The following is a 16047-nucleotide window of genomic DNA, read 5'->3' as shown; positions in this document are numbered from 1 at the left end:
ATTGTACAAAGCCACATTGCAAGTCAGATTTTCTGAATATTTTTTAAAAGAAGAAAGAGATCACCTGAAAGTATATTCATAAAACCAAAGAAATGAAAAATTTCATGAAATGCTTTTTTTCTTCATTTACATTTTTTCATAAGTATAAAAATGGTTGAGACATCAATTTACATAAGGTACCTTCTGGTAACCTTTTCCTTTAGAACAATCTGTATGGTGCTTTCCCCACTAAGCACCCAGAGTGAAATTCTGCTCTCTATAGTCACAGAAGCACTCTCTGTCCTAACCACTTGCCTGTGAGAAAAAGTGTCATTGCAAGAGTTTTCTAATTGGATTCAGACTCCGAGAACTGTTAAAAAATAAGACTGAAGCTCAGAATTGATACCAGTTCTTGCTACCCAAACCTGAAGTACCCTTAAAGATGTTTGATAAGAAATTCAATCTTTTCTTGGGGGAGCTCTCTTCCTTCTCCATGCAAAAGAATGGGAGACCAAGGGTGGAGGGATATAGACATGAGGAGTTTGTCTTTGTTAATTTATAAGAAACCATTTTGTTTTTAGGTGATGAGGGAAACAGGAATGGAGACCTCACATCAACTTGGCTAGGAATGAGAAAAGCAGGGTTTCTGTTAGTAAACAGAGCAGCCTTCAATCACTAGAACTACATTTTGCTCAAAAACACTGGAAAGTGTTTTCCCAGATAGCTTTCATATAAATAAGTTAGCAACCTGCCCACAGTTCTGGAATGTGTTCTGTTTCCTTCCCTCATCTCTCCCACAAAATACTCAACAGAAAGCTACAATTAAAAGAAAATCTAAACTTGGCAACTACTACAAATGACCTTTATGAAACAGAGCTTCTTGCAATGTTTGACCGTGCTACAAAAATCACCCTAAAAGACAAGATGGGTAACTGTGCTGTTACCCCTCGAAGAAGCCCAATAAATGAAAATTCTGTACATATTTATTTATGTAAAGTTTTATTATTATGAATTTATTATCAATTTTCACCAGCAGGGTTGCTATTCATTTCCTATGGTTCTGATGCTCTTGTATGTATACCTCCACAAGCTTTTTATCCTATTAAGATGTATGAAGTCAATGCACCAAAAAAACCCCTCTAAAATAAAATAGAAAAACAACAGATCAAACTTTCTTAGTTTTTTATTCTTTATTTATTCTTTATTTTGAAACAGAGTCTCATTAAGTTGCAAAGGGCCTCACTAAGTAGCTGAGGCTGCCCAGGAACCATGATCCTCCTGTCTCAGCCTCCTGAATGCTGGGATTACAACCATGCTAATTATGATACCTGGCTTATTTCTGAGAATCTTAACTTATTTCTAGAAAATAAAATTTTTGCATGATAGTTGGATTTCTATTTCTATTTCACAATGGTTTTCTCTCTTTGCTATCAAAGTTTTAATCCTTTTCTCTCTCATTTCAAATGCAGAAAGAGAAAGCATGTAATTGACGAGAAAACTGGAATAAGCTAAAGAAAGCACACATTTCACAATTTCCCATACTCATTCAGAAATTAGAGCATGAAACTAAGGTTTAACCACCAATGGTCAAAACAACAATTCCCAGGAAGGCCTAACACACTTTACCAAAGTCATTTGGTCATTTGCCTCTACATATCCTTTGTATATAAATACTAGAAAGTGGTGAAAATGAAATGAATAATAATGCTATTGAATATACTATACCATATTGCTTTTGTCTTTCAACTGGTCTGTTGTAATTTAACAGGACTGAATTCATAGTCCATATCTACTCCCTATTCTTTTAGTGTTTACAACTTTTTCTCCTTTCAAAAATATTTCTCATCTTTCAAGACTCAGATAGATATTAGCTTTTCCAGGATGCCTCCTCAGAAACCTATGTTCTGCTAAAAATCAGTAATTATGTGACCAGTGTATCTGGTAGTACTTGCCACATTATATCTATATTATATATTTTCTATATCTGTTATCCCACCGTAAGGTAGGACTTTATCTCACCCATCTTTCCTTTCCCAGATATTACTAGAAATATAATGTGTATAGAATATATATTTGTTGAATGCTAGCTGAAAAGCCTTAACAGGTAGGTAAAATGTATACAATGAACAATCACCAGGTTTTCCTTTGCCACTGCCGTGTTCTGTCTGAACAGTTGTCTCCCTCCCTTATTGTGATGGCCCGGCTAACTTTTTGTCATTCTTTTTCATACTTTTATTGGTACAATGTAATTATTATTTTTAAGGTTCAAGTTATTTGACAGTTTTATTCACCCATTCTACACTCACACACGTTTCCAATAGTTATGCATATGTTACATGGATCTGAGTAAACTATTTTTGTTATTAGTGTCACCAGACTAAATCAGAATGGTGCTAAAGATTTACACTCCTACCTCCAACAGAGCTGTTCAATGTAATCATTCATCATAGTGAAATTCTAGGTAATACAATTCTAAGTAAAACATACATACATACATACATACATACGTACATACATACGTATATACATATATATGTACATATATCATTTGATATATTTCCCTCTATATGCCTACATCCCTCCTCTTACCCCTCTTTCTCTCCTTTTTATCTTCCCATACATGTTAGTGAGATTGGTAATGAAACCTTGTATGTATTCTATCTCCTCCCAGAAAAACATGTAGCTCTGTTAGCAATTCCCAAATTTATATCCTTAGTCCGTGTAACTTTTCCAAGCCCACACTTACAACTAGATAGGTCATAGGAAATATGCATGGAATTAAACTCATTAACTTCCCTTGTTCTTTCATCTGTTAGGATGAATGACAACATCAATCATGTGTCCTCCAAGCTCAAAATTCAGGGCCACCAATGACATTTCTTCTGCCTTGATCTCATGGTTAGAGCAGCTGCCAATTTTTATTACACTTCTGCTCTGGTATACTTTAGTTTTGCCTCTGTGTTCTATGTGCACCCATCATCATTTGATTTTAGGATCTTATCATTTGTCTAGAGTCAACTAACCATGTGATGACTTCCCACACAATTTTCTCTACCACTGCCCCTAGTGCTCTGATGCATTTCAGCAGTCCAGAAATTATATCAGAATGCCTTTCTGTACAACCTTCATAACTTGATGGTTTGGTATAGAATAAAAGAGAAGAGGTCTATTCTTAGCCAAGACAGATAACATAGTGTCTAATATGCAGTAGAGACCTGAATAAATATTTTCTAAAATGGAAAAAATAAACACTGGGTACCATACCAATGGTCTCATACCACTTTCCTTTATACAGGTTTGTAATGAATCTTCAGTGTCTACAGAATCCAGTTCTACCTTCTGAGCATGATGCACCTGTGAATGCCTCCTCGAATCTCCTTTCATCCCAGACTCTGGCCCTATGGCACTATTTGCTGCCTTTACTAACAGACTTTGTATGCATTGTTCTCTTGGCATGTAATCTTTTTGCTCTTATTTTTTGCCCCCTATTGGTCTTTGAGTATTACACTCAAATTTCTTAGGGCCATGTCATTTTGGATAGCTGCTCTTAATAAAAATGCCTAACCAGGTATAGTGGCACATGCCTGTAGATCCAGTATGTGGTTTCACTTACTTTATATTTTCATTTGCAGGAACTTCGGGCAATTGCACAGTAATCATGCCATCTAAGTTGGTCTTGCCAATAAAGGCGGGCTTGGTGCGTAGCACATCTGGAGCAGTCTTTGCTGTTACCCTGTGCTGAAGTCCACCAGCACTGTTGCCACGGTTTGTTAGCACAAATGAGTATGACTTTTCAGGCTTCAGGTTGACGATTAACTTCTGTGTGGCTCGGCCATCCACTTCTTCTACCATTTTCCCATCATCATAGAGAATCTAAAGAGGTACAACCAATCAAATAAGTTAGGTTATCAGAGGCAAGGTATATTTTCTAAATCATGGTTCACTTGATTCTGGAAAATCTATGCTGGATAAATTCTAACTTGGGGCAATTTTTGAGTCCATAGTATTCATAATTCTGGAGATTACATCAATTTTTCTTTCAATTCTTACTGTGTAATGATAGAATGTTTCTAAGCCTATCAAAAATATACGACAAAAAATATGCAGTAACTTCTCAATATCTGACCTATCAGATTTATGTGATCTTAATGGAATATGTCCAGAAATACTCTAGGTTTTTAATATATTATTCATATCCTTTTTTCTAAATGTTTCAATCCTGTTTTAAATATATTTTCACTTTCCAAAAATATTTCTCTACTCCTTATTTCACAATCAAATACTTCTTGCTAACATCTGTCAATTAATATGTCTCAATGGCAAGGCAGAATTTTAAAAAATCCAAAAACTCAGACCAGTAGATTAATTCAAAACCTGCAGAAACTTGTATTATAAATTGGTAAAAACAATGTAAATTTCTTCCTCCATAGGAAAACAAAATCATTAGGTAGATATAAAACTTCAAGTTCAAAGCACCATGTAGTCTAGTAGTCTGCAAGCAATGTCAGCTCTGTGTTTGAGCTCCTGTCCCCTCTTCAGAGCAGAAAGGTCATGGTGCCAAAGCATTAAACTCAGTCTCTAACAAGAAAGTCACAAATAAAACTAGCAAGTATACATGTTTAAATCAAAGTGGTCTGCCTGCTTTGCAAATACGTTACCCTTATGAACTGCACCTCCTGCCCCCCTTTATTTGCTATCTTACAAATTATAAAACAACTTACTTTGAAAGGCATGGCGGAATTATAATTCTCTGGAATCTCCCAAGAAAGCAATACTGAAGTCTTCATTACTGCTTTGACATGAAAATTTTTTGCAAACACTGCTGGAAAAGGAAAAACAGTGTATTTAAACTATTCCTACAGACATAGAACCTGTCCTTTTCCAGTATGGATCAGAGAGCATATACTAGATACTGACTACTTTGATTAGACAGAGAAGTATGATTTGCCTACCTGTTTAGAGCATTCATTTTAATACCCATTCTCATAGAGATCTCTCCTTTCTCTCCAACTCAGTCAACTAAAGTGTGCTTTCCTTACCTGACGACATTGCGGTGCTGTCAGTCAGAATTGCTTGACATTCTATAACTGAAATCTACGGCATCCAAAACGTATTAAGTTTTATATACTTTACCTTTTTGCTTTTGCTGAACCTATTAATATGAATGGGCCAAGCAGTTATTTTTAGCTTCGAAATACTGATTTCCAAAGACCGACATTCCTTTAAAGGAGGAAGGCCAGAAGCAGACAAATCCTACCTTGATCCACAGGCAGTGTCCTGAACTGGACACTGGGACTATATGGCCCGGGCCCTTTGCTCGTGTGAGCACGTACTTTTACATCGTATGTGGTATCTGGTTTTAAGCCAGTGAGTGTCACAGAGGTGTCAGCTGGAACAATAAGCTGCTCCATTGGAAGAAGGGGGATGTTGATATCCCTATACAGAAGGGTATACTTTGTGATAATGCCATTTCTCTCTGCCAGGACAGGTGGCTGCCAAGATAACTGGACGGAGGTTGAAGTGGTGCCTTCTGAGTGGAGGTTTTGAGGGAATCCAGCTGGTACTTCTTCTGGAACAGATATCTCTTTCACCATTTCCTCCCCGAAGCCCACTTTGTTCCTGGCTGAGAGCCTAAAGATGTAGGATGCTCCTTTGTGGATGTCTGTGGCTGTGAAGTGATCTTCCTTTTCAGAGAATTCAAGAGTAGTGAGTGGCTCCATATCCTTGCGGCCAAATTTTAGCCGGTAGCCCTGAAGAGGTCCAAATGTGTCCACGGGGGGGTGCCACTGAATGAGAGCAGTATTCATCTGAGTGTGGTTGATCACAAGTCGGGGTTTCCCTGGAACTGGAGTACACAGGATGGAGAGGTAAGACTTACTACTACAGATGTTCATGTTTCAGTCAGTGCCAAACCAACGAACTACTCTACTGGTATTCCCATTTTATTATTTACAAAACAAAACAATGCTTGATTATGGAACTGTTCCTTCTCTTACTGTGCTAAGGTGGACTGAGATACTAGAATTTCATAATGAATAGAAAATAGGGACTATTATTGAAATATCAATTTAAGTATTTTAAAAACTAAGTTAATGTTAATTATATATAGCTAAGGAAAGTAATTATTTATTATAGGCAATTTTCCACTTCCTATAATTACAGCATTGCACATAGTGTCTCATTTAATTTACATTCCTATGTGTACTAATTAGTTATTATTATATCTAATTTCTAGAATATAAAAATTAGGCCCAGAGAGGTAAAAACCTAAGGTATGGTATTAAACACGAAAGAAAGCTATTAGAAATATTCAACTATGCCTGAATCCACAGCCCAAACAATTAACTACACTATAATGCTGCTTAAGTCTTTTTTAAAAAGTCACTTTGAGTTGCTATAGATCTAATTTACACATTCTCTCTAATTTTATTATTCATCCACAAGTTATCCTTATGAAGTTTTTCATCTGGAAAATGGTAATTACATTAAGACTTATCTCACTTTGCTCTTGTGAATTATTAAATGAAGAGGTCCATGCAAAAGACTCAGCATAAGATTTTATAGTCTACTAATATAAAACCATGGTTATTATTTTTTTGTGGTACTGGGTAGTGAACCCAGGCATTCTACCTCTGAGCTACATCCTCAACGCCATTTTTATTTTTATTTTGAAATAAGGTCTCACTAGTTTTATTAAAGTCTCACTATTTGAGTCTTTTGTGGTCAGAAGCTAGTTTTCCATAATTATATAATTTAATTTTAAGTTAGCTTAGATATGTGAAGTCTAATATACTTATTGAATTTATATATACATATATATATGATATATATGTATATATTAGCTATATACTTTTTTGTAATAGAGAGAAAACATTCTTGGAGTCCACAAAGAAAGGCACTGAGAGACAACATAGCTGGGGGCTCTTTGGGAACATTCTAACTATGGGGGAGTGAGAAGAGAGCACCACCATGACCAAGACAAAGCACTGTTCATAGCTAGATGGCAGGAAGGGAGGGAAGCTTACCATACAGAAGACAGGAAATAAAAAAAAGTTATCCTGGGGATGATACAGATGAAAAGAAATAAAAAGATGAAGAGGCAAAGATCAGTGTAGTTTTGATTTGCATCACCCTGATTGCTAGTTATATTGAACATTTTTTCATATATCAATGGCCATTTGTGTCTCTTCTTTTGTGAAATGTCTATTCAATTCAGTTGTCCTTTTTTTTTTTTTTGGTGGTACTGGGGTTCCTGGAAACTCTTCTACCTCTGGGCTATGCTCCCAGATCTATTTTATACTTTTTATTTGGAAACAGGGTTTCTTAAGCTACCGCGGCTGGCTTCAAACCTGTGCGATCCTCCTGTGTCCGCCTCCCAACCATGGGGATTACAAGCCTGCGCCACGACGCCTGGCTCAGTTGCCCATTTTTTGATTGGGTTATTTGTTTTTCTAGTGTAGTCTTTTAAGTTCTTTGTATGTTCTAGATGTTATCCCTCTATCAGAGGGATAGGTGGTGCCACAGGGACTTCAGATAATGGAGAAGATCCTCAGGGGACCCAGGGAAGAAGGGTAGGGGAGGAGGAGGACTGAGGTCTGTTAATGGAAATACTACCATTGACTATGAGTATACATGTGAATATACCATTGTCAATCTGGGTACTTGGTATTGGGAGGGATAAAAATGGGGAGGCACCAAGTACTGTGTGCATATATGTCATTGTCAACATGATTTACATTATGATGTAACACTATAATGCACCAATAAAAGAAAAGAAAGATGAAGAAGCAACATATGAAATATTAATCTCAAAAATCAACTAGCTAACTTTCTCATTTTTTATATCAGAAAGTTGAATCAGGATGTGCTCTGCCCTGTGAACACTCATTTTTACCCTGAATCAATGAAGTAAAAGTTTTGTGTCACAAGCTGGGATGATTCATAGTGTTTATATAACTCAGATACCCTACACTCTATAAGGAAATAGTTCCTGAAGTTTGCAATGGCAGCCATGTGTACGTTTGTGCCTGTGTTTATATGTATGTATGTGTGTGCACGCACGCACATGTGTATGTGTGTGTATGTGTGTGTTGAAGGTTGGCCCAGATGACAAATTATATACTTATTATTTCTCATGGAAAATGTATCCAGACACTTTGACAACTAACAAACTCTTATAATACAGCCCATTCATACACTGGAGAATAACTACTTCCTTTATATTTTAAATATACTTACAATTATTTTATTTTTTGTGGAACTGCAGATAGAACCCAGGGGCATTATACTTCTGAGTGTACCCCAGCCCTATTTTATTTATTTTTTTTATTTTTAAACAGGGTCTCAGTAAGTTGTAGAGGCTGTCTGCAAGCCTGCTATCCTCTGGTCTTAGTCTCCCAAGTACTGAAATTACAGGTGTGTGTCACTATACCTGGTTCGATTATTTTAATTAAAAAAAAAGAACTTTAAGGCAGGCATTGGCAGATACCATGAATTTAGATTTTTGTACAAATAGTATTTATTTGATTTGCCATTAAAATATGAAAAATGGTGCTATGGATTAAGAACTTATGTATCTGCTGAGAAAAATTCACAGTGAAATTGGGCTTTCAGCAGAGAATGTGGCCTTCAAAAAATGAAACTCAGACAAAACTATTTGATGGAAAATATCTATTAAGTCTCACTCCCTTCAGAGATAGTAGATTTTATCAAATATGTTTACTAAAATTTTGAAAAATTTTGGTTCCAAAGAAGTGCAAAATGGTGTGCACACTGTACATTTTGTTTCTATAAAGTGCATGGAAGACTGGAATAATGAAAAAAATTATCTTGATATAAAGCACAAATATAGGCTGCATTCTAATATTCGTGAGAGTCATATAGAATTTGGTTATTATATGCTGTTTTGCCTAATAATATTGCTAAAGGACAAATTTATAGAAGTATAATGAGCAGTATATTCTAATAAAAGCCCTGCCAATTTTATGAAATGCCCATCTATTCTTCTGTGGGAATAGAAGTGTAAGTTGGAGTAATATCTATTGTTTTTTGATGCTGGCATGCCTTTTTTCATTATAGGATTATAAAGGCTGATGGGTTTCGAATCATCAGATAAAAAATGTGCTAGAAGTCGTAGTATTGACTCAGACTACTAGTTTTCACTGCAGTAAAAGTTTTTACTCAGATGTCAAAAGCATCTGAGTCTGTTCTCTATTCCCAATTTACAGTAGTTTTCTTTGTGCAGGTAAAAATTTAAGTAAGCCTGAAAACGATAAGACAACCAGCCCGAAGGCACCAAAAAGCTGAAGTGAAGGATTCAGTAAAGAAACAATGCCACCATCAAGTCATATGTTAGTTCCACTCCCAATGTTCTGAGAAACCTCAATACTGATTTCCAAAGTGGCTTCACTAGTTTGTCTATTACACCAACAGTGTAATAGAGCTCCTATTTTCTCACATCCTTGCTAGCATTTATTATTATTTTTGTCTAACTAGAGTTAGATGGAATCTCAGTGTAGTTTTAAATTGCATTTCCCTGATTAAAATGTTGAGCATTTTTTCATGTATTTGTTGCCTATTTGTATTTCTTTATTTGAAAAGCATCTATTCAGCTCAGTTGCCCATGTTTTGATTAGGTTGTTTATTTAGTGTTAAGCTTTTTAAGCTTTGTATATACTCTAGAGATTAGACCTTTGTCAAATGTGTAGGTGGTGAAGATCTTTAATTTAGTAGGCTTTCTCTGCAGAATCCTAATGGTTTCTTTTGCTGCACAGAAGTTTTTTTTTTTTTTAATGTTATTCCATTCATCAATACTTGTTTTAATTTCCTGAGCTTTTGGGTTCTCATTGAGAAAATTTCTACCTGTATTTGTATGTTGGAGTCTCGGTCCTATATCTTCTTTTAGAAATTTCAAAGTTTATGGTCTAATTTCTAGGCATTTGAACCATGTTGAATTGACTTTTGTGCAGGGTGAGAGACAGGATTTAATTCCGTTTTTCCACTTATGGATAGACAGTTTTCCCAAAACCATGTGATGAAAAGCATGTCCTGTCTCCAGTGTATGTCTTTCATGCCTTACAGAAGATCAGCCTGTTATAGATATGGGGACTAGTATCTTTCCAAAGAAAATTAACTCAATAGTATAATGATATTGCTTATCCATGCTAATAGCAGCATAATTTTTATAATAGTCAAACTATGAAACCAGCCTTGGTATCCATCAACTGATGAATGGATCATAAAACCTCAGTATATACACACAGTGGAATTTTGCTCAGCCGCAAAGAAGAATTTTTTTCAGGAAAATGGATCAAAAATGTTCTACAAAGTGACTATAGCCAGTCTCAAAAACAAGTAGATGTGTGTTCTCTCTTATATGTGAAAGCTAGAGAGATATTTAAAAAATAAGGGCAATATCAGATAAATTAGCAGAGAGGCCAAGGGAGTAGCTGAGGGGGATTAGGGAATGGGGATATAAAGTTACAAAAAATACAACAGTTAAAACAAAAGGCATGCTGGGGGGAGGGGATCCAGTGGGGAGGGCACCAAGAGTTGTGCCCCAATATGATATAAACTTACAATGCACCAAAAAAAGAAAGAAAGAAAGAAAGAAAGAAAGAGAACAATGCTAGAAGAAGAACTCTCCCAATAACATTACAGAAAAGGACAGTCACAGAAAGAAATGCCCGACATTTCCCTGAGTGTATAAATAATAGGAATAATAAATGCACTTTAAATAAGTTTGGGTAAGGTAAGGTCTCTAAAAGGTTGTAATATTTTATCTAGTGAGTAAATCATGACTAAGAGATACTTTGAGGCTGCTAGGATAGGAAGAAGAAAAAATTAGAATTTTTGTCATATAGGAATTATAAACCTAAATGTTCCCACCTTTATATCAGGCTTAGTAAGGAAGGCTCAAGTAAGTAAATGTGTAGGCTTCTACATTAGAAGCATTTGCTATCTCAATACCAAAGTGATTAAGACAGCTGAAATTGTTAGTAAAAATTCCAAAAGAATTCTATGTACAATTAAAAGCCATAGTTCTAAATAATCTTTTGCATGGACACTAAAAGGTAAATGAGTAGCTTTAGTGATAGACAAAATCATTCCTTTCCATAGAACTCATGTTACTCAGCTATAAATCTTCTATTTTCTCCTCCTCATTCCATGACCTCCATCCTATTGGTAATAGGAGACTGATGCTTCATTTAAGATATGTCAGGCTTATTAACATATAATTATGAAAGTGGGTGAAAGAAATCTATTTTATTTAATTTGGGATTCAATTCCAGGGCCATAACATTGGTTGTTTAGGTTTCAATAGTGCTGCTTCCTTGGCCAGATAGTCATCATACCATCAAGTCCTTCACTGAACAAGTATCTTCTATTTAGGGCACTAAAGTAACTTGATACAATGGTATTCCAGAAAGAAAGAAGGAAAGAGAAAGAAAGAAAGAAAGAAAGAAAGAAAGAAAGAAAGAAAGAAAGAAAGAAAGAAAGAAAGAAAAGAAAAGAAAGAAGAGAAAGAAGGAAGAAAGAAAGAAGGAGAAAAAGCCCCAAGACTCTGCCTTGAAGGAGGTTTGCCATCTGTAATCCTGCTGCTTGAGGCAGTTCCAGGTGGCAGGATGTGAGCGAGGCAAATCTTATGACATTTAGACAAATTTGTCAGTGAGCATGGCACCCAGGAGGGTGCTCAACATCACAGCTGTTCTTTACTTTATGCCTTTACATAGAGGTGTGTTCCTAAAAAGTTGCGATTCCGGAGCAGTAAATCAAATTGCAGCTTAAATGTTCCATGGGAGATTGCTATATGAAGGGACTGGAGGAGAATCCTTCTGTAATTATCTCTCAATTTATTGGTTTTACAATGCCAGATCTTCCTTCATGCTACCTTTCTCTAACATTGCCAAGGAAAGTAACTCTAAAGAGCTTGGAGAAAACTTTGTTCTTCAGAGAGGAACAACTTTACATCACTTAGAGCCTTCTTGATATTTTTCATTCTCTTTTCTTGTTATTTTTCTTCTTTCTTTCTTTCTTTCTTTCTTTCTTTCTTTCTTTCTTTCTTTCTTTCTTTCTTTCTTTCTTTCTTTCTTTTTTGGTACAGGGGATGGAACCAGAAGCATTCAACCTCTGAGCTACATTCCCAGCCCTATTTTTTATTCAATATTTTGAAACAGAATATCACTGAGTTGCAAGGGCCTCACTAAGTAGCTGAGGCTGGTTGTGAACCATCATCCTCCTGTCTCAGCCTCCCAAATGCTGGGATTACAAGCGTGTACCACCATGCCCAGCTCATTCTCTTTTCTGTACCCATCTTTTGTGCAGTTTGGCTTTAGAAAACTGACGACAGAGGGTAGAAGGAGTAAATCATAAGAACGGAAAACTGTAAGTCATGAACCCATTCAAGATGGCAGTTCTTAAAAAAGGGTTTGTATGTGGGGGAGGTTAAAGTGACTGACTTCCCTGATTAGGTATTTTTTTCTGAGGGTCATGGGGGTTACTCCATCACAAATTCAAGTCTCAGTTCAAACAATCTTCCTCTAAGAGATCTTAGTCTTTATGGGCTTTCTGATAATCAATATGCAATATACCTTCACTTTATCACATCATCACATTTTATAATATCCCTTAGTACAGGTCAGAAAATAAATCTTATGAAAAAAGAGTATGTTTCTGGTTTGTTATTAGCTGTATCTCTAGTAATGGGAATTATTCTTGATGCATTTTGGGTCCTAAACAAATATCTGCTAAAAGTGTATTATGAAGAAATATTTGCTGAAAAACTGAATGAGTAATTTGTACAAAGCATGTCCTTGGTACAAAGCATGTCCTTGGATTATTTTTTCTCCTGAATCTCTCTTTTTCCTTTGAACTGAATTTTTTTTTCAAAAGTTGGCCATGGTCTATTTATTTTCTCTGATTTTATCGTAATAAAAGAATAATAGAATCCATCCACTCATGCCACTTGGAAATTTAGTATTATTGACTAAGGCACAAATAAGTGTAAACAAGATTACCTGCCCCAGTGGTAGAAACCAGTTTGGGCTTGCTGCGAGCGCCATCTCCTTTGGTGGTGTAGGCTGTGACAGTGAGGGAGTAGGAAGTTTCAGGCTGTAGCCCAGAAATGATCATGTCCTGAAATGACACCAAAAAACGACACTGATTTAAAATATGCCATCAATGCCCTGAGGGAACAAGGCCATCCACCGGAATCTTGTGCATGCTTGACCATCTGCAGAAGCCATGCTAAGCACTGGAAGTTTCATGCCTGGAACGCATGCTATGGAAGTCTGGTTTCATGCTGACATTGAAGTTGGGTCTTTGGGCATCATAAGAAGCAGCTTTTAGGGGTAGTATTAAAAACACACAATCTGGAGCTAAAGTTTTTGAATTCTTTGAATTTAAATCTGCCTTACTTTCTACCTTGTTAATTTAGGGCAAGCAAGTTTATCCATATGTACCTCGACTTCCCATTTGAAAGCTGGAATATTGATAAGGCCTTAATAATATTAATTATTAGTTAATAATGGAGGATTAAATGAGTTGTATCAGGTAAATTCTTGGAACATGCCTGGTACCTAGCAAACATTCCACAAACTGGTTGTTATTTTATGCCAATGGCTTTCCATATCCATCCACCACAGCCTAGCCCACAGAAATGACAGAGCAGATGGCAACACAGTTTGTTCTATCACCAGGTAAGTAGTTTGCCACATTGTTGGTCTGTTGGATGGAGATGTCCTGAGAGCCAGAGAATTCCTCTTTTTACTTGCTTTTCTATTTGCTATCTTTTTACTCTAATTTATCCACTAATTCACTGGTTTTTAAATTGTAGGTAATGAAATTACCATTTAGTATGTCATGAAATCAATTTAGACCATCACGGTCAGCATTTAAAAAAAAAGAAAATGAAATAGACTTGGATATAAAATGTTAATAGTCCATCAGATATTTAAAAGTAAAGTATGGTTTTTTAAAATCAGTTACACATAGGGAAGTTTAAGATATAAATTAAAACATAAATGTATTTCTTGCTATGGACAATGGTAAAAAAAAAATTATATAGTATTTCTACACCCTCAATTCCATGATAGCTGATGCTTTGTACATATTTTCCCAAGATTTTCAACAAGAGCCTTGTGCCTTGTCAGCCAGTATGTATACAGTGAGCAAAAGAATACCCTTCTTTGCAGCCTTCATCTTATTTCTCTTTTTAACATTTTTCCTTATTTCTCCAAGACTTAAGAATGAAAGACTACCAGCTTGTCTGCTTGACACCTCAGGTTTTGCCAATTACACTATGTTGTAACTTGTCTCTAAGCTCTACTTACCATAACTTACTTAACATGAAACTTTCCTTTGTGTCAAATTAGCAAGTTCACTGTCACCTGACAATAGTTCAATATCAGCTACCTTCCTGACCTCTGCTGCTGTGTGGTTAAAAAACAAAAAAGTTTCTACCTCTAACAAAAAGTTTCTACCTCTAACTTCCTAGTGCACACAATATGTACTTTCACTGTTATCCAATTCCTAGTCATTCCTTAAATTCTCCAGTACACTTCAGGATCTCTTCTCCTATCCTGGTCCACTGTCTCTGAGTTCACAGCTCTTACTGACATTGTCATTCACTTTCTAAAGCATTACACCTTGCTTCTTGCTACTTCTGTGTTCTACAGAAACTCTTTAGAAATTTATATTTTCATAGCCACCTACCCAGGAAACACAAGGAAGCTAGGTATTACATCATGTGACCACTAAAGTGCCTTACTTAAAATAGGCTTCAATCAGTAATATAAGCCACTGGTTCAATATATTAAAAACATACCTCCCTTAGTGAGATACTTTGGCTTTTTCATAAGATACACTTATTTTTACTCAAATCTTTATGGGTATAACAGAAAATAGCCACCTCCACAGTTAATCATTGGCAGATTTATATCACACTGACCACTGAACATACAATATTGATATAGGGATCATGAACAACACACATCAAATGACTTGCCATCTCCAGTTTGGGCGATCTCCATTTAAGGTATGCCTCCTCTGACTATGTCACAAGCAAAGTTAGTAGCAGAAATCAAAATAAATATTGTGAGCCCATGAACTTCCTTATGTAATCAGCAGCACCATGCTCATTTCATAAAACAAAAACCAAAATGAAAAGTGCACATCCAGTAAGATAACTTAAAAACAGTGAGTTAGTTCATGCATTCAGGCAAACCATGATGATAAATCACAAATGAGTGAGGGGAAGTGATTAGAAATAAATCAAGCATATATAATCTGTTTTTTGACAGAGTAATAAAAAATACTCACATGTTCAGTAGTATCATCAAATTCCCACTGATGAAGATTAAGAAGGATGAGGGGAAATAAAAAGAAATGGAGAGAAATTTGTAGCCTTATAAAGGCAATATTTCCCTTCTTTGATTAAAAAAATAGGAAACTAAATAATTGAAATGGCTTGTTCAATAAAATTTTAAAGACTATTAAATGTGTTATATGTAGCTGCCACCCTTCTTTCAAGTGGGAAATCAAACCAACAATGTGGTTATTACTAAAACCAGTTCATGTTTTTAATGGATTGTCTACTAACATAAACTGGTAAGGCATAGCAAAAAGGTAATTTTAATTTTGGGTTTTTTTTTTTTTGGTACTAAGGATGGAACATAGGAGTTTTCTACTTTTACGCTACACCCACAGCCCATTTTCATTTTTTATTTTGAAAGAGGGTCTTACTAAGTTGCTGAGGCTCTCCTCCAACCTGTGATCCTTCTATTTCAGCCTCCCAAGTACTGGCATTATAGGCATGTATCACTACACCCAGATAATGTTTCTAATAATATCCTACTACATGACAGTTAATCTCTTTTCCTTCTTTAGTGGATTTCATAATTAATTCAAGTTATTATTTGGATTAATAGCATTCGTTATACTGAAATCATATAGCCCCAATGAAGTCCTGTGAGATGTAATACAATTTCAATGAACTGTCAAGGAGAATAAATGAGATGAGAATGAAAAAAATAAGGAAAATCAGCAATTAACAATTAATTTCTCAGTATA

General features: G+C 35.7%; 1 protein-coding gene across 10 annotated transcripts in view; it reads right to left on the bottom strand.

The window, feature by feature from the left end:
* Positions 1–16047, bottom strand: part of PTPRD (protein tyrosine phosphatase receptor type D) — a gene marked incomplete at both ends in the record, with an annotated part of 415865 nt that overhangs the window by 152139 nt on the left and 247679 nt on the right. For 5 of the 10 annotated variants that reach the window (XM_080708743.1, XM_080708735.1, XM_080708739.1 and 2 more), the window contains 2 exons: positions 3593–3852; positions 4701–4798. In XM_080708743.1, coding sequence (XP_080564869.1) covers positions 3593–3852; positions 4701–4798 — 358 coding nt within the window. Of the gene's footprint in view, positions 1–3592; positions 3853–4700; positions 4802–5236; positions 5825–12995; positions 13114–15297; positions 15325–16047 lie in introns of all 10 variants that reach the window. The other 5 variants (XM_080708736.1, XM_080708737.1, XM_080708741.1 and 2 more) reach the window with 3 other exon arrangements.

Source organism: Muscardinus avellanarius (genome assembly GCF_963383645.1).
Source record: "Muscardinus avellanarius genome assembly, chromosome: 13".
Taxonomy (NCBI): domain Eukaryota; kingdom Metazoa; phylum Chordata; class Mammalia; order Rodentia; family Gliridae; genus Muscardinus; species Muscardinus avellanarius.
The sequence above is the reverse complement of the archived record's forward strand: the minus strand, read 5'-3'. Positions and strand labels throughout refer to the sequence as shown.